Source organism: Artemia sp. Qi Xiang Cuo, chromosome 10 (assembly GCF_049724085.1).
Source record: "Artemia sp. Qi Xiang Cuo chromosome 10, ASM4972408v1, whole genome shotgun sequence".
Lineage (NCBI taxonomy): Eukaryota > Metazoa > Arthropoda > Branchiopoda > Anostraca > Artemiidae > Artemia > Artemia sp. Qi Xiang Cuo.
In genome coordinates this window covers 32,488,994-32,516,741 of record NC_142803.1, presented here as the reverse complement: position 1 = coordinate 32,516,741, position 27,748 = coordinate 32,488,994, and the positions used below count along the sequence as shown (strand labels likewise).

General features: G+C 34.6%; 2 protein-coding genes across 2 annotated transcripts in view; one reads left to right on the top strand and one right to left on the bottom strand.

Moving 5' to 3' along the window:
* LanA (laminin subunit alpha) overlaps nucleotides 1-27,748 on the bottom strand; it is a 217,498-nt gene that overhangs the window by 102,885 nt on the left and 86,865 nt on the right. Inside the window, exons 19-23 of the mRNA XM_089095354.1 lie at nucleotides 24,437-25,581; nucleotides 23,241-23,416; nucleotides 22,260-22,500; nucleotides 18,978-19,206; nucleotides 6,568-6,695 (exon numbers count right to left, since the gene is read on the bottom strand). Of these exons, the coding sequence (XP_088951480.1) occupies nucleotides 6,568-6,695; nucleotides 18,978-19,206; nucleotides 22,260-22,500; nucleotides 23,241-23,416; nucleotides 24,437-25,581 (1,919 nt within the window). The remainder of the gene's footprint in view (nucleotides 1-6,567; nucleotides 6,696-18,977; nucleotides 19,207-22,259; nucleotides 22,501-23,240; nucleotides 23,417-24,436; nucleotides 25,582-27,748) is intronic.
* On the top strand, nucleotides 2,583-5,395 carry LOC148947676 (pro-resilin-like). Its single transcript, XM_089095355.1, has 2 exons — nucleotides 2,583-2,653; nucleotides 4,983-5,395. The coding sequence occupies exons 1-2, from the start codon at nucleotides 2,648-2,650 to the stop codon at nucleotides 5,310-5,312; spliced, it is 336 nt and encodes a 111-aa protein (XP_088951481.1). The 5' UTR covers nucleotides 2,583-2,647; the 3' UTR covers nucleotides 5,313-5,395.

Sequence of the window (27,748 nt, the reverse complement as noted above, 5' to 3'; positions counted from 1 at the left end):
GTAATAAAAAAAAACAATAAAAAAACAAGCGATACGGCTCAATAGTAATCGAAACTCTTAAAAACAAAATTTTGATGTCAATAAATGTATCAAAAGAATGTGTTTATAATGCTGATCCTAAATATATAAATTTTATTAAGTTTAGTATTACTCATCAAAGGCTACGAGCCTGAGAAAATTTACTCGATTTTTTAAAGAGGGGGAAACATCCCCTACAAGTGAAAGAATTTTAATGAAAATCACACCGTCAGATTCAGCGTATCAGAAAACCCTATTACATAGGTTTCAAGCTCATATCTGCAAAAATCTGCAACTTTGTATTTTTTGCCAGAAGAAAAATATACGAATATAGAAGTTAGTTACGTAAGTTAATTTGTAAAGACATCCATTTAGCAAAAGAAAAGTAAAATTTTTATGCAAATAAAAGCTGCATTAACTAAAAAACGATCAGAAATTAAATAAAAAAAACAAGTTTTTTAAACTGAAAGTAAGGAGCGACATTAAAACTTAAAACGAACAGAAATTATTCCGTATATGAAAGGGGCTGTCCCTCCTCAACGCCACGCTCTTTACGCTAAAGTTTGACTCTGTCTCACAACTTTATTTTTTAAAACAATAAAAAACTTTAGCGTAAAGAGCGAGGCGTTGAGGAGGGGACAGCCCCTTTCATATACGGAATAATTTCTGTTCGTTTTAAGTTTTAATGTCGCTCTTTACTTTCAGTTTAAAAAACTTGTTTTTTTTATTTAATAATATACCAAAGCCAAGTTGATTCTGATCAGTTTGAAACAGGCATCCACAAGCCCCTGGGCCAAGAGGAACCTAATGTAAAATTAAAATTCTGGGGATGATCCCCCCAAAGATGGGGCTCAGAAAGAGACAAAAACTTGTTGTTGTTTTTTTATAAATACCTCAAAACTCATTTCTTTAACTTATTGGGCCGACAAGACTCTAATGTAGAAGAACAAATATTGGTTCCTCTGAATAAGGGCCAAAAAGGGGCCAGCGAACACTTTTTTTTATGAAGGGATCGAAACTTAAGCGCTTAGGTCCCTGGGAACAGCGTACAAGAACAACAAAAATAATTTTAGTTTGGGGGATCCGTCCCTTTTTCAGAAAATGAGACCCAAATCCTTTTTTTACGAATAGCTTTGAACTTGCAAGGATCCTTGGCTGACTAAGGAGACATCATATTTTTATTGGGATGGGGAAGGATGTTATTGGGCCCCAAAATAGGCCAAAAATCTGTCCACTTTTGATTAGTTTTAAACTTACAGGAGTAAGTCCTTGAACCAAAGGAAATATACTGTAAAAAAATGTTTTGGGCCAAAAAACTTATTTTTCCTGAAAGCTGATTTTAGAATTTGAGCTAATTTTGACTATAATTTGCGCGTATATTATTAGCTATACCACTAGCTATATCCTAGCCATACCCTAGCTATATCAATGCCCATGTTTTAAAAATGAAATAGCGTAGCTTACGTAGCTGGACAGTAGCTATACCACTGCCCATGTTTTGAAAATGAAATAACGTGTCTTCCTTTTCAACCGCTTCACAACCTACCTCTGTATAGCCTTGAGTAAGATATATTATTTAAATAATTAAAATATTCAAAGTATTTTGAATGTTAATAAAATAAAAATTTTATTAGTTAAAACATTTTGTTCTTATTCCCTTATTAAAATATTCTGTCATCTTACATTTATTCTAAGATAAATCATCATTTGGACCAGAAAAGTTGTTAATAAATATTTAGGAGTATTGTTAATGAACATAAGATAGGTATTTCCCGATCGGTTTTAAAATTACACAATGAGAGGCTAACAGAACATTAATGAAGACACACACAAAAAAAGTATGAACCGATTCATGACGCCAAAAACTAGACGCAATATTATTTTGTGCCTCTCCTATAGTCTTCCATATGATATAGTATATGCATAGTGTTAGTTAGATCAATTCCTGATGTTTTAGGAATCCCTGCTTGTTTTAGGAAAAGTTTATTCATTAATAGGAATTCCTGTTTGTTTCAAGTTCAACTTGTTATATGACTTTTGCAAAAAGGAAAATACCAACAGACAATCAAAATACCAAGATTTGCGCAGAAATCAGGACAGTTTTATCCAGCAACCCTGTTTGCGCAAACATTATAAAAGGAGTAACAAATCTAGTTTCTTACTCCTTATCCCTACTTGTTTAGAAACCTCATTCAAAATGCTAATCATTCGCCCTATTATTCTCCCAAACTAACCAAATGCCACTCTACTCCACATAGACACCATATTCTACAACAAACTGAAATATTTTGCCCATTGATTCGTCAAGATCAAATTATTGGTTTTGATATTACTATGATCTTGACCAAAAAAAATGGACATACAATCAATCATAAGTAAAAAAAAATCCCTTGCCTAAGGTGAAGATGATAGTTTGCAAAAGTCTGTTAACATACTAGACGTACGTACCAACGCCCAATTCCAATGCTCATCAATCGGTTAAGGTCAAAAATCGCGGGTGTGGTCTAGTTAATTTACCATTGCATTTTTCTTCGCCATATATAAAGAAATTTTTTAGTAGTCAAGTGTATCAGTTTGAGTTTAGTCTATTGCAGTTCATAAAGAGTAAAAGTTAAAAGAAATAATTACAATGAAGGTGAGCATTGCCGATATTTTTTATATAGCACACATAAAATCTCAATGAACTTAATGGTAAAATGACCTGATCAGATTTAGCTCTCGTTTTTGTCAAGTTCTGTTAAAAAGAAGAAGAACTTTTTTATCGTGTCTTAGGGATGGAGGAGCGGGGCATAAGACTTAAGAAAACTCAAATTTTACTGGATTTCATTTTTTATATGCCCGGAAAAGACAATGTTTTAAAATTTCCGCCCTTTTTAACACCCATTTATCATTCAAAGCTAAAAATTGGCCTGGTTATCCTGTCTGATGAGTATTTCCTTTAAATCTGCCAAATCTTACACCAAATTTGCTGTCGATGATCTATCTTTTATGGAAAGGATTAGAATTAAATTTCAATATATTGTATTACAAAGAGCCATTACAAAGAGGGTTGGTGGCACCCAGGGAAAAATTAATTACTGTGCCCCTCCCCTGACTCAAATATAATAAAAAAAAGGCCGAATCAAAGTGAGCAATAGGATTGAAATAGGCAAATACTTAGCTACAGCGCCCCCTAGGCCACGGCCCTGGTTGCCCCCTCCCCTCTAGGAACGGTTCTGTGTTTGCATAGCTTACTACCTTACTAATCAACTTTACTTCTTTTATTTTTGAGCCAGCGCTTATTTTACATCTTTCATGTGCGACGTCAACTCCGATACATTTTCTTGTACAGACACAGAATCTACTGTTATAAATCACGCAATTTCATTTATGTAAAATAGATTTTAATTGCCGTTTTGGGGCACGAGCATTTTGTGTGCCCTCCTTTAATTTTAAACTTTCTCGTCTGCCATATGTTAACCTTCATCATTCCAGATTTTGTTTTTGTGTGTATGTGTCTGTGTAGAATCAGAAAGCGACTTTTTAGAGGTTCTTGTGTTTTGTCGGGAACCACATATATGCAGTTAAATTCGCAAATCCGCCAAGCTCTTCGCCTGAATATTGCGAAGGATACAGTTAATGTCAGTAGTCAGAAATGAACAAAACTGAAATGGGGGTATATAGATGTAATGAAACCTTGGTTGGAAAGGGAATTTTTGGTAGAGGGGTGTCTTTTTTTTATACTACAAGATTTTGCTTCATACTTTCTTCTAAGAGAGGAGGGTACTCAACCTGCCACCCACCATGTACAGGTATATATTTTAGCATAGAAGCAAACATTTTACACTTTTGGAAGTAATAATAAGAGCATCTTTTCCAGGGATAAGGTCTGACACTTAAGTAAATTAACAAAAAATATAAAATATTCAGATAACATTCCACACACAGCCTTTGTTTTCTTAAAAACATCTTTGAAGGATAGGCTATTCGACAATTTTTAGTAACTAATTAAAAGGAATTCCCAAAAAACTTTATTAATATTAATCTTATTCTCTTTTATTTTGTTTTAACTGCTTGTTTGTTTGAATAAATGCATTTTGAGTTCATTTATTGATAAGAGTTCTGATTTGCTGTGTAAAAAGTAAAAACAAAACATCAAGATCAATGCAACCATCTTGGTTTCCGGTTGAAGTTCCCTTGTATAGGTTATGAGACTTTAATTGAGATGCCTATATTGCCTTGAATTTTAAGCAGATAAACATAAAAAAAGAATATTTCGCACTGAAAACCAATACAACCGTATTTAAAACATTTACTGTCCTTGAACAAGCTCCCCTTGGTACCCCTAGGTCAAAATTTAAGATCTATTTGATCCCCTCGCCCAATATGTCCTAAAAGTTCCAGCTTGGTCCCAAAAGACATTAATTTGACCCCTTAGTTGTGCCTGAGATATTTCAGATACGCCCTATTTACAGACTGGATTATGCGTATAATATTTTTTTATTTATTTCAACATCGCCTTAAAGTTTTAAAATAGTGAAATAAAACAAAATAAAATGAAAACATGAAACAAAATAAAAATAAAAATACCAGCAATCTTTTTAATTAATTTAGTAAAAATCGAAACACAGGCTCATATTTATGCAAATGAAAGTCAGAGTATTTCGGCTTCTCATCCGATAGCCTTTATAAACAAAACAAAAAAGAGAAAACAAACAAACTACATTAGACAGTTAACACATACTCCAAAATAATATAAAAAGATAGAGAAACGTTATATATAAAAAAAAAAAAGAACTCACATCTGTTAAACTAAAGTTGTTGCTTAGTACAAAAAAAAATCCAATATGATGAAATAAATACAATTCTATCAGTTATAACGTTTTCATTTCATTCTATTTCTAAATTACTTAAATTTTTTACTCCCCTCTTTGACCTACTCTGTCAGCTACCAGGCTATTCGCTCTAATTACATTCATTTTCAGGTCGTAATTTTTGCTGCTATCGTTGCTATAGTTGCTGCTCAAGGGCAATACCCAGCATCCAAACAGGAGTACAAATACGAACCAAGGCCGTACAACTTTGCCTGGGCTGTAAAAGATGAACCCTCATACAACGACTATGCACACCAACAAGACACAGACGCATCAGGAAAAACCGTTGGTTCATACAGAGTGGCTCTTCCTGACGGTAGAATTCAAACTGTAACCTACACCGTTGATGAATATTCTGGATATGTTGCTGACGTCCAATACACTGGTGAAGCTAAATACCCAGAATACAAGCCAAACTACCCCGCATATAAACAACAATAAGACTTTAATGCCATCTGTGATCAAAATGATATAGATTCATAAACTATTTTTTTAAGAAGAAATAAAGTTCCTGTTAAATTAAATTGATTATTGTCTTATAAGTCGTCTTTTTTAGGTTTCTAAACGTTCGAGACACCAGTGGAGCTCTTTTAAAAACAATCTATTCCATCCTCTTTTTTTACATTTGAGTGGGGATTGCCTTTATAACTACTACTAAAATTATTGAGACAATTTAGGGAAATGCGATTTAAATAAGAGCGCAGACAGAAGACACACTGGGTCTGTTCTAGCCTGTTCCCTTATTTATTTTACCTTCTTAGAGCACTCTTAATATCATCTGCTTATGGTAGACAACTGTTACTAATTTTCATCAATTTACTAGTTCGCAATTTTTCGTTTGTGTGTGTGTATTTTTTTTCGTGGCTAAAATTAACAACTCCCAACCAGTATGCATGGCCGATTCACTTTTCCCGCAATTCTATATATTATATAGTATTTTTTTAAAGGTGATCAGCAATCATTGCAATCAGATTCTTGTTGTATTGCTATTGATGTTAATTATATATTACAATATCTTCAAAACATGAAAAAACGAGAGGAATTTCTTGACTGTAGAAACTTGCAGCCCAAACCATGGATAAGTTAGATGTGCCACAAACCCATGTCAGAGAATGCCACAGAGAGTAGTTGGGAGAGTAGTGGTGTATCAGAACAATTATAAACAGGTGGATTATGAGCCGCGAGTTCAGTTGCGTAAAATAATGAAAATAATCATGATATTTCAGAACACAGCGTGCCCATGAGGGCCTCTCTTGAGTACACACCTTTAAACAGATAAAAAAAAGAGCCACAAAAGTAAACATTTATTAGTAATGGATATGACGCATTCTTTTATTTGGAGAATCTTTGAAGTAAAAAAAAAACGACAGTGGCGTAAATACATATTACTATGCTCCATTAGTAAACTAGGCTAGAAAAATTTTACTAGACACGACAAATTTTCTTATTTTAGCGGAAAGTAGAAGGAGTTTTTTAGGGGTATCTGGAGCCCCAAAGACTTTACTTTTACAAATAAATGCTTCAATATTTTATCTCAGTACCTTCTAGGTGGGGGTATTCCCTATTGTTGGGTGTGAGGAAAGACCATCTGTTCAAATTTAAGTAAGAATATTACTGACGCAGAGTTTTTCCTGTTCAAATAATTAAACGATTTAAAAACATTACATATCCATTAATGCATCTGTTTACCACTTACTTGTTGGAAATAAGAGGAAGGGGACAGGCGCAGATTAAACAGTCATTGGGCGTTCCTACGGTAGCATCTCCATAGTAGCCATCGACACACATATCGCAATTATCACCAATTGTGTTGTGTTTACAATCCTGCAATACAAAAAAGAACTGAAATTTGCAGAGAGGACTTCATCAATAGAATATAAAGAGACGAAAGTCTTTAGTCTCTCACAGACTAAAATGTAACATATGCATGTAACATATTTTATTATATTTTATTATATTATATGTAACATGTAACATATTACAGTCCCCATATAATAAAAAAAGTAAAGTGTTAATGGGTAAACAGGCTCGGCCCTCCACGCTTTGGAAAAATTAGAACAATTAGTTCTTTGTGATGAGGGGAAAATAGTGTCCACAATAAATTGTTTATCACAATTTTTTAGGGCAGCAATTGAAATAACACTATACACACGCAAAAGAACTTGATTTAAACCAAAATACTGGGGATATTTTTTTAAACAGTGTTTTTTTTTTACAGTCTAATCAAAAGATATTCTATACACAATCCTTCTAATTGTAAAAAAAATCAAATATTCCAAATTTGAATGACTGTTTCACTTGCGGTTTTATGTTTTGAGATTGAGATACTTGCTTGATTTCTGCTAATTAGTAACTCCTGTTTTTACTGTGTTTTTTCTTCAAGTCTTTTTTATTTATTGAGCATTTCGACAGGTTAGTTTTTCCTTCATATTCTTCTTTTTTATCATTAAAAACAGCTTTGCGGAGGTCCTTGGCAATATATCAGCGTTGTTGCGCATTTCTTATACACTGACTGAAAACTATTCTCGTAACTGTTTCTAATTTTTTTTCTTTTTTTTTTAATTTTCCGTTTCTACTGTTAATTGGGCAACAGACGTAGATGTCCGTATACATTTATTTTTTTTTACCCGTTCGGGATTCAGAAGTATTAACGATAAGATTGTTTAGTTTCAATCAGAAGTAGCAAAACAAAGAACTGCAATAGAAGCATGTAAGTGATTTAAATCACTTAAAGTAACGATAAAAAATCAAGTATTAGAGATATGAACGCTGCCTTTAGAATAAAAAAAACGGAACGTGCTTATTTTGCTTTTCATTGCATAGTTCTTACTTAGCTCAATTTCAGTTTAATTGTAAATTATCCTTGTCCATTTTGGAGAGCCTTATTTGGATAAACATGCATCAAGTCCTTTTTGAAACATCACAAGATTCCGGAAAAAATCTGTTAACTTTATTCGTGTTTATAAATTTCAAATTTGGAATTTTGAAGTAGATGCGTACCAAACTTAATCGGTAGTTAGTTTCATGATGGAAGTATGTCTTTACTGGAAACGGTTCTGGAAAATGACAAATACGGAAGGTGCGAAATTAAACCTATGCCAAATTAAGTCTTAGAAAATTGGAAGAAGTCTAAAAGGCCAACAGCTTACTCTCACCTTTCTCACGATTCATGCCCTTTCAAATTCAAACTGCTTATACCCACTACCTAATAGAGATGTCAGTCATATATCATGCACATTTGTAAGAATTTTTTTTCGGGGGGGGGGGGGGTAGTAACGATTTTCTTTAATTTGACAATTTGAATAAGAAGTGCCAAGGAATTCGAAAGTTTATAATTTCAGAGGGCACTAGATTCCCCTAACGCATGTGCATGGTCAGATTGTCACCAAATCAGCTTCCAGCCACAATTCAGTTCTTGCTTGTTTTTTCTTCGGAGGGCTACCAATGCATCTTTTTTTAAATGGGGGGAGGACCAAAATTAGTAAAAATTTGAAAAAGCATTGCTAATTATATGACGTCTAAAAACAACAAGATCTCGGGGGGGGGGATACACCCCTCTTCCCTGGCTGCGTGTTTTCTCAGGAATCTCGTCATTATCAATAAATCGTAGTATTTGAATCAAAAATGTTTGTAAATGAAATGTTCACTAGATTCAGCCTTGACGAAACCACAACCAGTCTTGAAAATCACAGTCTATAGTGATTATCATTAGTTCAATTATTCCTTAACTATATGATTGCGGACAATAGCTTTAATACTGTCCCCACAACATCTTTAATCTACATATATTACAGCTGCAGGAAGTTTATGTAAAATGGATTCGTGGAACATTTTTGGGTGTTAGTGAAAGGAGGAGGTAAATTGGGAATTTTAGGATTAAAAATGGTCCTTATCAGTGTCCTATGTATGGAGAAGAGGAAGATTTTACTTGATTTATGAGTAAGGACTTGGGTAATTTGAGGAGGGAGATGTTTCCAACGTATTTTGGAGGGGTTGACTGGCTTAAAAAAAATGTTAGAAGTAGAAACTTAGAGGGTTTTAAAAAGTTGGGTAAATTTGTCCGTGTGGGCATGGCACATACAAACCTTTGATAAATTGTGAGTAGATTAAGGTTATTTTTATCATTATGTGTGTTATAACTACGTGTATTATTATGTGTGCGATGTTATATCATGGGCACCGGTAAGGGGGGCAGGGGGCCATGCCCCCCTGGAAATTTGGGACTATACAGTATTTATAAGGAGCCAAAGGAAAAAAGCAGAATAGGAAAAAAAAACATAGAATAATGTTTGTTGCGCCATTGTTGGCTGCCTGCCAATAGATTCTGACCCGTAATAAGGAAAATATAAGTTCTAATTTGTGACTGAGTGACCCCTAATAAGTTTTCCACAAACATTTCTCCTATATAATTTGGTTGGAAGCAAAAAAAAAAAATCTTAATAGTAATGAATGGAAAGTAAATAACGGTCCTTGTCAATAACAAAAGTATAAGAGCCTAACTTCTGATATCATTCAGTCAAAGAATCAGCTTTTTATGGTGATCCTAAATTTGCATATGTTTCGTAGTAGTTTCTGCAATGTCTAGAACAAAAAAAATTTCGCTTAACTATATAAAACACAAGGAAAACAACTTAATAAGGGGCAATTTCGGTAAGAATATGCCATCAATTTTTGCTTGCATTGCAAGAGTACCCATGAGCTGATATATGAAGAAACTATCATTAGAAATGTTTCCCCTGGACGGAATGCTAAGAGATTCTGTATTTTTCCCCTGAACGGATACGTTTTTGGTGTTTTATTGTCAATTTTTTTTTCTAGGAGTGATTGTATTTATCCATTTTTCAATTTGAAAAAGATCTAATTTTTTACAGTTATGAAGTATAAAGGTGTCAAAAATACTGGCTTTTGCATTAAAAATGAAATTTAAATTATTGAATTAAAAATTTGTATTTGATTTTCTGAATCTTAGTTTTGATGTTTTACTTTGAGTTAACTACTTTGATAATGCGTCATTTTTTATAAATACAGAGTCTAAAGGCATTATATATTTTGGTGTTTGATAGCCAAGTTCAAAACTGTTGATATTGTTAAAAAAAATATCTGTCCAACACTTCAGCATTGCTCAACAGAACTGAATGCTGCAAATTTGTATCTTAGTTTTTGTAGGTAGGCTATTGCTTTCTGTATTTTATATAACTACTTTTCATTTTAAATACTTTTACTTTAACCCGTTAAGGCCCAAGAAAAAAAATGTCGGAGATTCTAGTTGTCCTTTTCACGAATTTCTTTTTATCACATAAGTAAGCTAAAAATGCATTTACAGATTTTTCCTGTTTCTGGTTTCTGAGATACAAGCTGTCCTATTTATAGGACAGTGGGTTCTAGTGGTATCAAAGTATACACGATTTCATCAAGTATATTTTTAATGCCAAAGACTGAATTAAATGCAACACAAAACCAAAACAAATCAAAACTTAGTGTGGTAAGACACAACACAACCAGTGCACAGGGTGACGTCACATTTCTCACAGTAGCTCAGTGGTTTTTTCTTGGAGTTTTGCCTTGGCATAGTCGCTGCTTTTCACGCTTCACTAGGAAGTGTCCTATTCTATCAAATCGGGTGTTGACTGGTGGCACAGAAACTGGTCTTCCTTCTAACATTGAAGGCCTTGGCTCACCTCTTCCGCAATTTGTTTTCAAAAGGGCTCGTGTGACCTCCCGTCTAAAATCTACAAGACTCATTTCCTTTTCTTTGTCAACCACCATACTGAATAGTATGCAAGCATTAACGACAGCCATGTCTAACAGGCGCACGAACAGAGCCCAATACGATTTCTTTCCTCTAATAGACACAGCATACTTGCTGACAAGCCAGTCGTGTAAATCAATTCCACTCTTGTACCGGTTGTATTGACTGAGTGGATTTGGCTGCTGCACTGCCATCTTTCCCATATGTCCCTTAACTCTTCGTTCAACCGGTCTTAGTGGATCTAGGCTGAGATGGTTGGATGCAACAGCGACATTGTTATTGTCCTGCCATTTTTACGACGAATATATCGTTGGCTGCATCAAATCGATAATAATAGGCTCCACGTTTCTCCTTCTTAAAATTCTTGCTGGAAGAGAAAGGGCACCTTTCCAATCGGTTTTCTCCAACCTTCCCAGTCACCCGAAATCCAGCTTCTTTCAGATCACACAAAAGCTGATGACTTGTAAAGAAATTGTCAAAATATATCTCGTGACTGTTGCCATCTTCAACAATTTTCAGAAGTCTTTTCACAACTCGAGACCCTAGGCCTTCTTGAGCAGTCTGAGATGGGGCACTAGGCTCCTTCCCCGAGTACAGATGAAAGTGAAGGCAATAGTCATCCGAAGTACATATAGCCCATAGTTTATATCCGAATCAAATGGGCTTGCCTCGGATGAACTGCTTCGGGCTATGTTTACCGTAATACCAATCATTTCGTCGATGGATAGATGCTGAGAGAATATTCCAAACTGCTTAAAGTTCGCGTTGATTATATCGAAGAAGGGCTTTATCTTGAAGTCCCGCTGATCTTTGAAGCTTTGAACTGTAGCGTTGTCCACGAAGTGGATGTTCTCTTTTATCTTCATGAATCGATTTCTGGACATTGCTTGCCTGACCAGGTCACTTCCAAGATCTTCATCGACTGACCAATTAGCTCTTTGGGAGTACAATCTATTATAGCCCGAGAAATTCAGCATTCCCACGAACACACGGATTTCGTTAGCTGATGAAGTGAAGTCAAAGTTTCCCTTAGACGTCGCATATCTAACCGTATCACGAGAAATAAGGTCAACGAATTTATCGTCTAAAAACAAAGCCAAAACCTCTACTGGTGTTTTTCCTTCTATTGGTTCTCGGGCTTTCTCAAGCGCCTGAGCTGCTTCCTCGCCCAAGCTTCGCCAAGGAAAGGTTTCTTTTTGCTTTCTCCATTTCGGGTTCGCGGCTTTGAACTGCCTCTTCTGAGGCCCACCTCTCGAAGTTGATGCACCCTCTTCTTATGTGAGGATGATGTTGTCGATGTCTTCAAATTGTTCTTCCTCAAGAGGAACTGGTCTGAAATCTACTTTAACAGTTCCCGGGACGTCACTTACAATCGGAGCCGCGTCGTCATTTCCTTCATCTTCATCAGATGTTTGATCGGGATCAGGAGGCAGGACAACAACCTGAATATCTTCACATGCAAATTCTTCGTCTTCTAGGAGGTCTGGAGCTTCACTAAGTGAAATGCAATGGGTTTCTTGTCTTCATTTTCAGAAATCTGGAAGACGAAGAAAAATGTATCGAAAAATTTAGAGATATTTTTTCCATGGCGACTGATAGGCTAATGCTGAAGGATGATAAATGACCCACATTGTTATTATTACTTTTACTTATACCCGATCAAAAAGAGAATAAAAACGGATTAATAATAAGAGAAAACAAGAAAAACACACATGGATATAACACGTAAACTAAACGCATAGGTGAACGCTCGGAAGAAAATTTCAGAGAAAATTATGACTGAAACCAGAAAAAGTGTAGATGAAGTTTTCCCCAAGTTGTCACAACAAAGAATCAACCAAAGGATTTCATTTAAAAAGAAACATAAAAAAAACCTCAAGTGAAATTAGCAATAAAAACGTAATCCTTGAAATAACACGTGCAAAAAGCAACCCTTACAGCCCACTGTCCTATAAATATGACATCAACATAAAAAGCCGTAAAACTTTGAACTTACTTGTCAGGTCTGTTTTTATTCAGGAATATGGTGATATATACAGTTCTCTAACTGCTGTCAAAGTCACTATTGTCTGGGGGAACGCTAACTATTTTTTACCGAATTTTGAAAACTACCGTTGCGTAATTATGCTATTTAAGACCTTAATGACCTCACTGATCTAATTGTAACTGATCAATTGACCTAGAAAAATTAACCTAGATAGCTTGGTCACCAGGGAAGTCTTTATCACTAAAAGCAAATTGAACTCAGTGTAAATCTAGGCACACACAATTTAAAACCAACTGTGCTATAAATAGGACAGTGGGCCGTAACGGGTTAATTGAAACACTTCTTCCATTGCCCTTAGAAAACTGTTTTCTCTAATCTTCATTAAATAAAGAAAATAAAACAAGTTTTTTCAATTCAAAGTAAGGAGAAACATTAAAACTTAAGACGAAAAAGAAATTGTTAAATAAGTGAGGGCGGTTAACCCCGTCCTCAACACCTCGCTCTTCAAGCTACAGTTTTTTGGCACTTTAAAAAAGTTGCTTATTGTTCTAATTAAACGACCCTTGTGTTTGGGTTTTGTTTTTAAAGAATTGGAAGAACATCTAAACTTTAGCACAAAGAGCAAGATATGAAGAGGGGGCAACCCCCCTCATATGCGTAATAATTTATGTCTGTTTTAAGTTTTAATGTTTCTCTGTATTTTCTGTTGAAAAAAAAACTTGGTTTTTTATATTTCTGATCGTTTTTTAAATAACGCCAGATACCTGGCTCCACCTCCACGGAAAAATGCCCCTCCCCATAGAAATATCCTCTCGACAATTTAATCCTGGCGAGGATTGACCCCGGACAATTACTCTTGACATCTCCACACGTAAAATTAAATCAGCAAAGAGAAAGCAAGACATATAAAGAAATTTCGTATATGAAGTCTTGTAAATTCACCCAGCGTAAAATTAAAATTTCATCCGCTGGAAACTATTGAAAATTCTCCCAGCAGAAAATTCAACCTCCCCTCCCCACCCGAAAAATGTATGCATACTTCCCAATAACAAATAAAACATAGGGTGATTTTTATAACTGAAAAACCTTTCCCCACGGGATATAGGGGGTCATTTTATCTCCAAGACATAGTTATCGGACCTTTCAACTATGCTGAAGAAAAAAGCTATCTCAAAATTTTGATCAAACGATTTTGGGAAAAAAGTGACGTGGGAGCCTAGTTGCCCTCCAATTTTTTGGTCCCTTAAAAAGGGCAAAAAAACTTTTCATTTCCATGAAAATGAGCCCTATCCCGACGTTATAGGCCTACTGGGTCGATACGATCACCCCAGAGGAAAAAAAACACAAACAAATAAACACGCATCTGTGATTTATCTTCTGGTAAAAAATACAAAATTGCACATTTTTGCAGATATTAGCTTGAAACGTCTACAGTAGGGTTCTTTGATACGCTCAATCTGATGGCGTTGTTTTCATTAAAATTATATGACTTCAAGGGGGTCATTCCCCTTTTTTCCTAAAATCAAATTAATTTTCTCAGGCTCGTAACTTTTGATGGGTAAGACTAAACTTAATGAAACTAGTATTTGGAATCAGAGTTATAAGCCAATTCTTTTGATATTTCTATTAGTATCAAAATTCCGTGTTTTAGAGTTTTGGTTACTATTGAGCCAGGTCACACAGTTTCATGAAATGTAATTTAACAAATAGGAAAAAAACTTTCAACTAAAGTAAGGAGCAAGTTTAAAATTTAAAACAAATATAAATCACTCTGTATATAAAGGGGACTGCTCCCTTTCCAATACCTTGCTCATTAAACAAAAATTTATTAGTTCTTTGAAAAATATTTTTTTTCCAATTGCGAATTTTCTTAAAAAATTTGGAAAAAAGCCAAACTTCACAGTAAAGAGTAAGGAGGAGACAGCCCCCTTCATACAAAGAATAATCTTTTTATATAGGTTTCAAATCTGTTCCTTTCTTTCAGTTGAAAAGCTCTTTTTTATTTAATTTCTGATTGTTTTCCAAATCCTACCCAGGCCTAACCAAAATATAATTTGAGGTACTGGCCCCTTAAATACCTGATTAATTGCTTTTAAAACGTACAAATGAATAATTGTACGATGATTAGTGCTGTCCTACTTTTAAATTTGCAATTTCAATTTCGGATAGAATCTGAATGTGCTTAAAAAAATGATGATCAATAGTAATTTCTGTGAAAAGTCCTTGTTAATATTATTACTATGGAATTTCAGTTGGATGAAAAGGAGTATTATTGTTTGGATGGATGAAAATTCTGTGAGACTTTTGATATTCTACATAACTGAAGCCATCACAACCTCTAAAATATGAATTTCAAACTAAGTTCCGTGCAGTATTTGCCAACCCAAAGAAATTTCATAGCGAGGCTGAGGATGACCCGCCTTGCCTTTTTCACCTCGGTGCTGGTAGATATGGGGATGTAACATATTAGATGTATAGAGAAACCTTTTAATTAATTCCTACTCCCCTTCCTCTCTCAACATTTATCTGAAGCCTCATGAAGAGTAAGCCCTTTGTCCATTAAAATGTACTTTTGTAGGAATCTACCCCACCTAAACAATGACCCATACCCTCTCATTATAGCTGATACGCAATTACAGATCACCAAAAATAGCATAATTTCATTACAAATAATCCGAATCAACTTGGTTGAATCCAATACTACCACCATGTGGCATTACTTCTTTTGCAACTGGGAGGCCTAAAATATAGTTATTGATACTTCTAAATCAATTAGATTCTCAGGATTTTAAATTGATTGCATATTCGTCATCTTCGGGGGAAAGTCCTATTTTGGTGCCGTAAACCATCTAAACTGTCACCCAACCACCACTGTTGTTTTGGCGTCTCCCCACCCCTGGAAAATTTTCTGCCAGCGCCCTTGTATTATATGTTAGGCTATTTTGTGTGTTACTAGTACGGAATTTGGTGTCTTATTATTTGTGTTTGTGTGTTTTGTTTTTGTTATGTCATATTATTTTATTGTTAAATGTTGATATGAATGTTATTATTATGCGTGTAGGTTTTTTTGCCATAGCCCAAGGAGGCTTTCATCTAAATAAATATCGATCTATTTATCTCTCTATAACAAACACCGATCTATTTATCTCTCTATAATAAAAATCGGTCTATTTATCTCTCTATAATAAATATTTCTCTATAATAAAACTGCAGTATTTAGGTATTAATCGAAAACCAAATAAATTTTCAAATGGGGATAAATCCATTTATTTAGACAGTGAAAAAAAAAACAGGTACAAAAGTCCAGATATTTCGATCACATATACAGCGTCCGTCATCAGTAGAAATACTCACTTCTTAGACCACACTGCCGTTCTATGGATACCTAGTTGAATAACTAGTAAAAGAATACCTAGTTCAAGGTTTTACGTTGATAATAATCGACTACAGAAAAAGAATCAAACCATAGGTGAGTAAAAAATTTCTGGATTTTCTATGACTACACAACACTACGACCACACCTACCATGAATCAAAAAAGAAAAGTTTCCACCTTTTCTCTCATTCGTTAAAAATCAATCAAACAGTTGAATCCACGAGGGCGACTCTACGGGAAAGTCTACAATCCCCTTCTAGAGCACAGGGTCAATTCATTAACTTTCTTAAAATTCAAAGTCAACAACTGAAGTCGTTTAGATACCATACCACTGGCCCGTACGGGGGGGACTCTGGGCCCAGACCCCCCTTAGAAACTCATGATATTTTTTTATTTTACCATCATTTTCTGATACGTCTGACAGAGTAAGGGGTTTGAAGGATTTGGGCTCGCCCGAAACAAATTCTTGCGTAAGTGCCTGCCATACGGTTGTACGGTTTAGATACTTGTCTTTTGGTATGTATAGCACTTGACTTATAAAAGAAAATCCTGGGTTTGAGTCCCACCGATGTCAGGTTTTATAGCAAAATTACATAATTAATAAGGTCACTGGCCTAATTTTTAAGATATCCTATATTTTGTCCTCTTTTATGCTTCCTACTGTATGGGAAAAGCCGTTGATATGTTATTTCCTTTCCCACTAAAAATCTAATGCGATGAAATTCTTCCAGCTATTATGGTGGAAAAATTACAATAAATTAATATTTGTTATGAGGAGCTATATTTAAAAAGAATTTATAGTAAAAGGGCTTCATAAAAAAGAATTTGTTATGAGAATTCTCTATTATATTTCAGTCAAGCACAAACGACACTCTCGACCACGGGGGTTTTGAGAGGGTAGCTGCCTTACAGTCATTTGTTGTAGTTTCTGTTTGCTTTTAAAATCTAACTTTTTTTTTCAGGGGCGGATTTAGAGCAAAATCTTGGGAGAGACCCCGGCACACAAGAATATGTCCTTTCGACATAAAATATGTCCAGTTGGCAACCCTCCTTGTGCCTACGGCCGAATCGCGCTTCGGAGCTTTTCACGGCCTTCACCTGCTGACATTATATCTTTCCCCATTCTAGCAGAATCGAATATTCTCCTAATAAAGATTGTGTATGCACACTATTTTTTTCTTTTCCAGGGGTGGTCGTATCAAACTAGTAATCGTTTTTTTGGTATGTTAATAACCTTTTTTGGTATTTCCATTGGAAAAAAAAATCATCCCCCCAAGATTTTGAATATACATTTTTGCCCTCACCCCTGACTTCTGTAAGTTGGCGCCATTTGATGTGGTGTGGGTCACGGAATTTTTTCTCGGGGAGGAATTAAAATCAGATAAAAGTGAGAGGGATTTTTCTTGGGAGAGGCCCAATGTGACAAGGCGCCAATTAGCAAAATCTCGGGGGTAGGGGCAATTGTGACAAAGGTACCAATAATTGACCAAACTGACGAATTTATTCTTAAAAAAAAGAAAAAAACAAGGAATAAGGGTGCCAGAAAATCTTGGGGGGATCCCCCGGTCCTCCTGGATCCGCCACTACATATTTTCATTGTAAGTTTATGCATATTTCAGGTCTAATTGCTTCATTCATAGTTATTTCTGCTTGGTTTAAGTCTGACTTATTATTTGAGTTAATTTCTGCACGTTTTAAGTCTGAATATCGCCCCTTAGTTGAAAAACTCTATTTCTAATTCAGTAATAATTAGCTATCTCCCAGTATAAAGAAGATTATCGTCATGGAAGTTTTTTTTTTCATAGCGCAAATTTCGAAATTTGACGCGCCTCTTCTCACAAGTAAATACAAAATTTCGGGTAATCTTATTCTTATGATAACTTGTAATAATTGTCGTTTTTCTGCCAGTAAATAACATTTAGAATCATTATCAGCTATAAAATTCCTTTGTTCTTTGTAATATGTGCCATGAATTATAAAATCGATAAGATGAAGGAGATAGAACAGATATTGTTTGAATAAAATAGTTAAGTTGAGTCGAGGTCAAATAGACTTTAAACCACTTAACTATAGCAAAACAACAGTAACGACCACATACCGCGTTTTGAACCTTTATACGAATTTCGTAACATTCTGTTATTATAAGATCTTTGAGTTACGAGTTAAAACGCCAAGATGAAAGTTTACATCACATAATTTTTGTATAAATCGTTAAGTTTAACGATCTTTGAGTTAAAATGCCAAGATGAAAGTCTACAGCACATAATGTTTGTATAAAACGTTAGGTTGATTCGAAGTCATATTAAGTCGATACCATAGAATTACTATAAGCAACAGCAACAACTACATGCGACCTACTATGCCTTCGTTATAGCTCCTTTTGTGGAAGCTTTAGAGAATGATTTGAGAACCGTAAGAATTGAAATTGGTTAGCTTATATAAATCAATGATAAATCATTGAAAAAAATATACAGTGAATTGTGCTTAAAATAACATCATGATTACGTTGTACATGCGGGGAAGGCTCGAGCTGTTGACCGTTGCGAGTGAAGCGACCGGTATTAGGCAGCTAACGCTATTTTTGCAAGGATCAAAGGTCCAAGCTGATGGAGGCAAAAAAAAGCCCAATGAATCCGGCTTTTCACTGGTTAAATGCAGAATAAACTAACATATTGATAATGGCCGTCTGAATTTAAAGGAGAGCCAAGATAACGTACACAATTCTATATAAGTTGTTTTTACTGGCGCAGTTTATATAATTTTCTTTCCAAGTCAGTAAATTAGAAGTGAAATAATCATCAAATTGAATTTTAGCTTAAACTATTTTTTTACTATAATGCCGTATATAATTTTAAAATAATGAGAGACTAAAACGAAGTCTAAGAAAAAATACATGTAGTAAAATGCTTTTGAAAGATTGTTTAAGCACCCTTTTGCAACGCTAACACGATAGATCCCTTAGGCCCAGCTTCATCTAAATTACTGTAAAACTTACAAAACATTTTCCTGTATCAACATCGCAGGTATCAGCATGTCCATTGCACTGACAGGGTACGCAGAATCCTCCAAACGGACCTGTTTGAGCACGAAAGTAGCCAGGAGCACAATCTTCACAAGACAGACCCTGGTAGTTTACTGGACAATTGCACTTTTCCACACTATAAGCTGGTTCAAGATTTAGTTCGTAGTCTTCTGTTGCTATGTCCATGGAGAACCTTGTAATCCTGAAAAAACGGATATAGGACATAGAAACATAAGGTTCTTGAATTTTTTCTGTATAATCACATATTACACTGCTTTAAATATTTTATTTTTTAGGTGAGGATAATTTGACAATGAGAATTCTTGCCTTTTTGACTTTAGACAGCTATGAAATGGAAATGATCAACGCTATCAAAATGGTCCAAACTTGCCCAATATTTAGAAATACTTCCACACATTTGGCGTTGGGTATGTATTATTCATGTTAGATTTCATGGAATACAAAATTCTAAGCCCAAACTTCGCACAGGCAACAGTGGAACACTTTTTCCGGCTTACTAAGAAATTTTCTTAGGAAATTTAGAATAGAAAACCAGCCAAGAATACTAAAACCCCATCGCACAGGAAACCAGCTGTACAGAACTCCATCACATAGGTGTTTCCTATTAATTTTACGCTCCTGCAAGATATAGTCCAAGCAAGACAATAATATTCAAAAGAGGAAAAAATACAGATGATTGAGCAAAAAAATCAGAAAATCTTCCGAATATTCTTAGAAGAAAAAATTAAAAATTAAAAAATGAAGGTACTCTTCTCACCAGGTTGATTACATTTCCCAACTTTAAGCATCTAGGCCGTATTACAAGTACGTGAGACAGTCGTTCGTACGAGATTCATCCAAGCTGTTACTCTTGGTCCACACGTCTGCTCATGCGCAAGCAACAATCCATAGACTGACTATTTTATAATAGAATGCATACAATTTTTTTTTGTGAGTTCCTTGCACTTATTCTTTCGTGTAATTTTCATTCCAGGCAAACAATGTGTTTTGAGGTATAGTTCTATAAACAGCATTGTTGCCAACATTCTTATTAATCGCTCTTTACCTGTTCGCATATTGTAATATCTTTTAATGATATCTATCATTCTTGCAGCAGTAGCTGCAACCTATAAAGGACGAACGGCCCATAGTAACCGAAAATTAAAAACACGTTTCATAAAAAAAAACTGGCAAGTGAGAACAAAAATACCATTTCTGGCTGATTCAGGAATAACTATCATCTGAATTAGTCTTAATAGTAAAATGTTGTTGAAAACAAATTCAAGGGAATTGCAAAGAATAGCCTGAAACCCCTAAGAATGACGCTGGATCGAAACGGAAGTACATTACTGGAATCAGTGCATCGGTAGCACTGATGTATCCTCTTTCTTTCTTTTTCTTTTTTTACCTCTCTACCCCTCTCCATTAGAGCACTGGAGCATCATAGAGATCTGTTTAAAAGCTAATTTTAAAGGAGATTTAGGTAATAAACCTATACAACAACCATAAAAACTGTCGTTTATATTTTTATTCTACACATAAAAAACAGTTTTAGAAGAGATAGTCGCAAATGATAATTGGGGTTAGTAAAATTACTCACTGATGCGACTGACGAATATTATAGCAGCTTTTTTTCTATGTAAACATGGATTTGTTGAATTTGATGGGAAGAGACATGAAATTCAGGATAAAGTTTAGTTCTGATGTAGGCATTCAATGCAGTATGTCACCTAGCTTATGCAGGTTTGCTAGCAAAAAGGCTATAATCTACCTATTTTAAAGAAATATTTCCTAAGCCGTTTATAATCTAAGGCGAAACAAAATCAGCTTTGATCATGTGCGAGAATTTGTTATATATGTGAAGATGGCGGCATTTCTGCAATTCATGCTTGGTTGTAAATGAAACTAAATTCCAACAGAATACAGATTACTTGAAGCTTCAACTCATTTTTTTTAACTTTGACATTTTTTTATCTGTAAAATGTTTATTGCAGATATTGCACATTTCTTAAGCAACATCAGTTGAAGTTTTTCAACTTCCATCGCATTTGGCCTGCAAGAAAAAAAAAATTCTCTTCTCAAAGGTTAACATACTGGATGTGAAAATTGGAAGGAATAATTTTGCATGATCTTTATGCAGATTTAAATGTATTTGTCACAACCAAGCATTTCAATTGTTAGTTTGAGTCCAAAATTCGCAATTTGCGAATTTCACAACAAAATTCAGAAACGCAACCTTCTTTGTTAAATTCGATAGAAAGTATCGCAAATGTTTTCATGCCATTAAAGTTGGATTTCCAGACTTTCATGGCAGTCGAGCGGTGAGATAAAGACCTTTTGCAGCTTGCGGCTGAGTATTTCTATTGAATTCTTCAGAATGAGGCTCGGTTCCAACCAGATAACGAGATTTAAAGCACAAATCAGTTCTCGTACTGAGCTGCACCACATACTGCCATCTTTGGGGAAAACAAATTTCGTACTTCGAATTTTTGCAAGCAATGAAACTTACTTATTTTTAATTTTAATCGATGTTGTTTTAGGAATTCCATAATTATTATTTCTTTTAAGATATAGCAGGCGGAAACCTAACTTGAAGAAAAAAATAGGCGTGCATTGCTTGCCAAGTTTTGCCAGATTTGGTAACAGCCAAGCATTAAGCTTCAGTGCGGAACGCATTTCGATTTCCAATTCTAAATTCGATAAGTAATAGGGATGACTACGACCTTCCACGCGGGAGCATTTTCCAGGTCTAGGGGAAAGCAGGACTGATCCTCCCTTAGGCTTCAGCTACGAAAGGAAGCCCTAAAAAGCAAAACCAAACTCTCTATCCTTTGCTGAAATGTATAATTATTTTATATAATAAATAAATTAATTAACTTAAACGGTCAAATGACTTATCCGTCATAATAAAAGCTCCAACGTCATTTCAAGTAGTTTTTGATATATGATATTTAGGGATTTCATTTTTTCATTAAACTGAATAGGATTTATTAAACTTAATGTCCCCGTCGAAACCATTTCGTAGATTGATGAAAAAAAGTGAGAAAAAAATTGAGCCCAAGCCAATAATAAAGGTATTTCATATAAACAAGGATTTCATATAAACACAACAAAAATGATACTATTCTTCAAAAAAGAAATGAAGCTTGACGAAATTTATAGCTAACAAAACTTCACCGTCATCGTAGTGATCATTGTGGCAATGTTTGTTTTTAAGAATTCTTGTAAAAACAAAATATAAATGTGTTTGCTTACCTAACTTCCCGAATAGGTTCAAAGTAACTTCCTCTTATATACATGCCTTCAAGACGGTGCAGGAGGATCATGAACTGTTCCCTACTGACAGGAAGACCTGATGGCAATGCAAAGTTATGTTCTGTTAGCTCCACAAGTACGTCCGTTGGCACACCTGGCACTATAGATTTTGGCATTGAATGGACTAGGGTTAAATTTGTATCACCGATGAAAATTATGTCTGGTGCTTCAATAGCTGAACCTAAAAAATGAATACAATCAAATCTTTTACTCCAAAACATGTTGTTTTGTTCTAAGCTTTCAAAAACAAAAATCTGATTTTTGTCTGTAAAAAATGATTCAAAGTTCAATGGGTTTATCAATGGATTCATTGACAAAACAAAAATGAATAAATCAAACATAAATAAAACGTCACAATCCATCCCTAAATACCGAGGAGCAAAATATTTACATTTTTAATCATAATATAGAGATTGGTCACTGCTCCTGCTCTCAGACACGATCTTACCTGTCACCAGTCAAAATAATTAACCAGTTACTTTCCTGCTCTTGATGGGTAAGACTAAACTTGATGAAAATTATATATTTGAAATCAGCATAAAAATTCAATTCTTTTGATACATCTATTTGTATCAAAATTCCTTTTTTAAAGTTTCGGTTACTACTGAGCCGGGTCGCTCCTTACTGACAGTTCGTTACCACGAACTGTTTGATTTCAGTTAAGAAAGCTAAGCTGCATCTTTTTTTAGGTCGACATTAAAGTCCTCACGAGAGTAAATTTAATCTTAAAATGTGTTTTAAACGAAAGCTCAAGTTTCAAATCAAAGATTCAGCTAAAATTCCCTTTAACTGTGAGAAAAAAAGGAGTTATTTTGGGGCTAAAAAAAATTACATAAAAAAAATTTCACAGAAAAACAATTTCCAGCAAATCTATAAACTCTCTTCCATACGTAAACTATATAAAATGGGATATCTACTTACTCCTTGGTCCTTCCACAAATACAACTGTGTAGTTGAGTAAACCTCCATAAGATGACAGTTTGTTCCCAAGATAAGACTGGGGAGCAGAGAAATAAAATACACCCATCTCTGGGAGCCAATCAATTAAGACTGCTCGTACGGTGAGGTCAAATTGCTCTACACTGATAACCGAGGATCTAAAAAATATAATACAAATTGAATCTTATATGATCAAGATGCATTAGCAAAAAAAAAAAGAATACGGCATTCTTATACATGGTAATGAAAAAAATTAAGGGCGAATTATTTCAGGGCGAATTTACCCTTATGCTGAAATAACAATGTATTTTTTTAATTACAAATAAGAGAGTAAAGAAAAACATATTATATAGTAAGTTTAATCGAAAATTGAACTGACTCTTGACTAAAAAAAAAATCATCCTGTGTGCTACCAAGCAAGTTGTTATAACACACAGTATGTAAGTCCCGTTGTCGAATCTCAAATTGTGATAGTGATTGTTATCTTGATCAAGATTTCGTTCCAACTATCGTTTTCAACTAAACTGTTTTGTATGGCAAATGTCATCTTTAAATTGTAACGCAACAGTCTAGAGCAAAACACCAGACTCGCCCAGGCTTTCAACCTGAATAACAAAATAGTAAGAATGACTGTATTATAATAAATTCAACAAAAAGAGAAATAAATTCAACAAATAAATTCAACAAAAAGAACCTTTTATGTCTTTGATTCAGACAAAGATTAATGTTTAATTCTCATTAAAGATGTCGGCCATCTACAAATTTTCAGTCTCACGATACAATGCACAGCATTGCATTGCATTGTGTTTTAAAAACTTCATCTAGGGATTCTATTTATTCACCGTAATCTTTTCTGAAATTTTGAGCAAGGCCATACCTAGGACATAGATGGGGTACCCCCCCCCCCCTTCCCGCAGAGATAGAAGTGCGAAAAACTATGTATTGTTCAGTTATTCAATAGCGCTTTTTCTACGGTTGAGCGCTCCATCCCCAAATTAAAGCCATGATAAGACTCAAGTTTAAAAACATTTTCAGTTGCTTAAAACAATTATAATACATTTTTCAACTGCTTGCTAGGCTAATGGAAGAAAAATTTAGGAAAGATTGTTTCCTTCTTTTTTTTTCAAAAAATCTACAAAATTTTATAGCAAAATAATTAGTGAAAGAAAGTAACTGACCTAGAATGCATCATTCCTTGTTGGAATAAGAATGGAGCACTGGACCAGCCTTCCATATTAAGCTCCTGATTCCAGAAGAGAGGAGCACTATTACAGATAGTGGCTTTACCAAAGCAAAAACATTTTGTTGCTCCCTTTGGATTACTTTCTAACAAGTTAAAAGCACCAAGAACTGGAACGTCGCAAGAAGATCCTATTACATTGTCTTTGCAGAAGCATTTGGCAGTATCTTGATTACATATACCCGGTAAAGTGCCACGCACATCACAGTCGCAAAGCTGACACTGTGGAAAAGCCCAATAACCGGGTTCACATTTGTCGCAACTTCTGCCAACAACATTTTGCTTACAGTCACACTGTCCGTTTTCAAGGTCACATTGGAGGTTTCCTTCATATACCCCAAGTGGATTACATTCACAGGCCTCACAGCCAATAAGAGGATCATAACCATAATGAAGGGGTTCACAACGATCACATCTAGATCCCGTCACGTGGGGTGGGCAAATGCATTGGCCAGTTGTTGGTTCACAATATGCAGTACTAGGACAGTCACATATTTTACAATCAGGAAAACCGTAATATCCTGTCTTGCATCTAGTACATTGGCGTCCGATCACATTAGGTCTGCATTCACATTGTCCACCAAATTTAGCACATTCAAAACTAAGTGAGCCATCAATGTCACATCCACAAGGTAAAGCACCATTATTAAACTCCGTTGTTAATGTAAATGTAGCTGTTTTACAAAAGTCAGTAGCGTTCTCAGGATTTATGAAGTACTGATTTTTCGTGCAGTGTTTGAAAAAATCGTTTGTCAGGTCCACAGGAGATTCTTCCAACAAGAAATGAGTGTGCTGATTAACAGGGACCACATAGAGATAATCAAGCCAAACACCTTTGTTCGTTGGGTTTTTGGCAGAAAATACAAAGCTTTCAAGTATGTTAAATTTGAAATCACCATTGGCCTGCTCCAACACGGCTCTACAGCCACTCACAGAAGGACAATGCTTCAAAGGTAGGTGTGCTTCGTAAAACTGACCATTTTGTAGGACAACATCAAGTTTTACCTCAGGATACTTAGGTTGGTAGTATTGAGCAATAAATACATAATAGGCTTGTGAAGAAACTTTACCAGTAACATCTACCTAAAAATGTAAGGCAAATTGACTAAATTAACTTCAAAATACGAAACACTTCATATTTGAATTAGATTGTTTTTAAATACTGGAACTGTTACCGTACCATAACTGAAATAGGTTTAGTTTTCAAGAAAAAATTAATGAACTAAATGAAGAACTAATAGTTCTACCCGGTTTCATGATATTTTATGGCTAAATAGAAGTCATGACTAGGAAAGAGAAGGGGAGGATTAGACCCTCCCCCTCCGCATCTCCTCTCTCTAAAATTTATAAAGGTACATAATACTTAACATTTTTGGATTTATTTCTTAGAAATTTCAAACAAACCATGACAAAATGTGAACTTTTTGAACATTTACTAATTATGTATCAATTTGTAATATTTACATTATTCTTTTTAAAAAATATGGACAGATCAATTCACACCAAGAAAAAATATAACATAACGAACAAACAGCTTAATTGCCAAATGATATACTTAACAGTAACATATATAACCGTTAGATCATACAGTACAAGAAAAAGGGAAAACACTAGAAGTTTGAATAAAATTTGTATAAAATTTGTATTTGTATGTATATGAGTGAATTACATCCTCGAGTATTTGCTTTGTCATAAAATCAGAGCTAAAACATATATTTTCCAGGATTTCTTGTCGAGGGCTATTTTAAGGATCTGTTACATGTTTTCTAAATAGATGTAAAAACTGCTTTTAACCACCACGGTTTCTAAAAATGATTTGAATTAAATTAAAAATGTTGGTCCAGTATAACGCAAACTAGACTCTAATCGTGTTATTAGGGTCTAGTTGGCCTTAATTCAAAAGATGAAACTTTTCTGGGAGTTGACAAAAAGCACTTAAGGCAAACATTTGACATAGTTGATGGTGTTAGTGTTGGTGTTGTAGAAATGGTGCTAATAAATGGAAAATAAACCAGCTGGATTAAAAAAGTGCTATTAACGTTAAAAATTAGTTTAAGTACTTTATTTTGTGAAATTGAAAGGAGTTGATAAAATGAAGGAAACGTGGATTTCCAAACGAAGACAAAGTAGAGAAAATATGAATTAACAAAAGAAGAACAAATTACATTTAGAGTGTAAGTTGGGAAAAAGTAACGTAAAAAGAAAAAGAATTAGAATTTTTGGTGAAGTTTTTAGTGATATTGTTTCGATTTCCCGAAACGACAAATTTTCATAAGAAAAAAGCTTCAGAATGCTAAAAACAATCAACACGAGTTAGCGCTACAATATTAAAGTAAAGATAAAATTTAACATTGTTTTTATTCAATCCAAGAAAATATATATATTGAATTTCATTCCCATTTTGTGACAGCAAATTTTGGTCTACTGACCATACGCAGTTAAAGTTGTGTTGCTAAGGTTATGAAAAAGCGTAAAAGAATCCTTATGAGATGTAAAACTAACCAAATTGTCTATTAATATGATTATTACAAAATGGTAGTATTTCAGGCAGGTATTTAAGCAGAAGGAATAAAGTCAGTCCTAGGGCCGGGTTGCAAGATTTGTGTTGCATATTGTGGGTAGCGAATAATTACCATAAATTACCCTATTATTACTTGATCTTAAGACCAGCCAAGCAGTAAAGATCCATGATAATGTCTTTTTGGAATTTCTGAAAGTTATACCAGATTCCCCAGAGCAATAATTGCCATCTAAACTTCCATACCAAAGTATCACTTCCCCTTACATGCAGCCAATCGGGGTCAACTGTGTTTCCTTACTTTTTGTTCTTATGAAATTTTCAGATACGCTGAAGAAACGGTTTCCTAACTTGTCAGAAAAAATAACACACAGGTGTTTACTTTATATAAAAAAATTATTAGTGACCACTTTAAACTTTATTTAAACTGTTTCTTGAAGCAGGCGTTGTAAAGTATATCCATTACGCTCCAACACGCTTCGCTTCTGGTTTTACAAGATACAGGCTATCCAGATGACTGGAGGTAGATTCTCTTTTGCTTGGAAAGAATTTATTTAAATGAAAATTAGCCTAGTACACTATAAATTGTCAAAGAATTTAGTTAGAAAGTCAAATAATAAATGTAGTGTGTTTGCAAGTTGTTGATTTAAAAAGATCCCGGCAAATGTCTCTAATTAACATACGCATAAATATGGTAGGGGCTTGCGCGAGGCATCCATAGGTATGAAGACT